The following is a 995-nucleotide window of genomic DNA, read 5'->3' on the forward strand; positions in this document are numbered from 1 at the left end:
TTTTTTTTCAAAATATCCTCTAATTCACACAGTTTTGGAGCAACATGAGGACGAGTAAATGACAAAACTTTTTTTTTGGTGAACTTATTCAATTATCTGCGATTCAGACCAGCATTGGCTGTACGGGGGTCATCAGAGACGCCTCCACACTGAGGATCTTTCTGGGCCCTGTCCCATTAGAAGCATCCTGATGGTTCCGTAGCACCCGGTCAATTACGTCACCCAGGTTACGAGAGGCTTTGAAGGCATCATGGGCGTTGGGGTCCACAGCATCCAAACTGATGAGAGAAAATTCACACCGAGTAAGACAGAATAAACACAATGCCATTAGGTACAATTTGCTAGTGACACTCACACATGCTTAGCCCCAGAGTTGATTTTCAGATCATGTTTGACCAAACGAATGTAACACTTCAGATCATTTCCGGTGCATCTGGGAATCAAGAAAGACATTTTAAGTGAACATTCTCAAAATTCAAACATTTGTAATAAGAATTTTATATAATCAAATTCTAAAAATGACTTTTTAGCAATATCCTGCAGCTCTGCCTGCTGATCATCCTCCTTTGTGAGTTGGGACAGACGGCTCAGTGAAGCATCAACCTCCTGAACAGTTAGAAGACTCTTGGCTGCTGGAGGGAAAGACTTGCCGTCCTCAAAAAACATCCGCACCGTCTCTGAAACATCACCCTATATGAAACCGATAAAGATCAGAAAAGGAAAAAGGTCAAGTATTTCTCAAAACAACTGACTTCTTTTGAAAAAGAAATATGTTAAGCAATGTGACAAACCTGTTCCAAGTCTTGCACCATCTCATCCTGACTGCAATTCAATATGCGGCTGAAAAGCTTGACAATTTGTTTGTCATTGAGGTTGTACACATTCTTAACCACTCCTGGGAGGAGAAGCTTCACTGTCAGGTACAAATCTCCTCGGAATTTGTCTGTAAAGATGTGGGAGGCATATTAACGGAGAACAAAAAAAGATGCTTTTGA

The 995-nt window shown here is 41.1% G+C and overlaps 1 protein-coding gene across 1 annotated transcript; it reads right to left on the reverse strand.

The window, feature by feature from the left end:
* Positions 1 to 103: 103 nt before the first annotated feature.
* Positions 104 to 943, reverse strand: LOC107580873 (DNA ligase 3-like; the record flags this gene model as incomplete). The annotated part of the gene is made up of 4 exons (XM_016266497.1): positions 104 to 278; positions 356 to 433; positions 524 to 690; positions 792 to 943. Coding segments are annotated over 4 exons (572 nt in total), but the record flags the coding sequence as incomplete, so codon positions are not given.
* Positions 944 to 995: the final 52 nt, after the last annotated feature.

The sequence above is a fragment of the Sinocyclocheilus grahami genome, unplaced genomic scaffold (genome assembly GCF_001515645.1).
Source record: "Sinocyclocheilus grahami isolate Dianchi unplaced genomic scaffold, SAMN03320097.WGS_v1.1 scaffold48928.1, whole genome shotgun sequence".
NCBI lineage: Eukaryota > Metazoa > Chordata > Actinopteri > Cypriniformes > Cyprinidae > Sinocyclocheilus > Sinocyclocheilus grahami.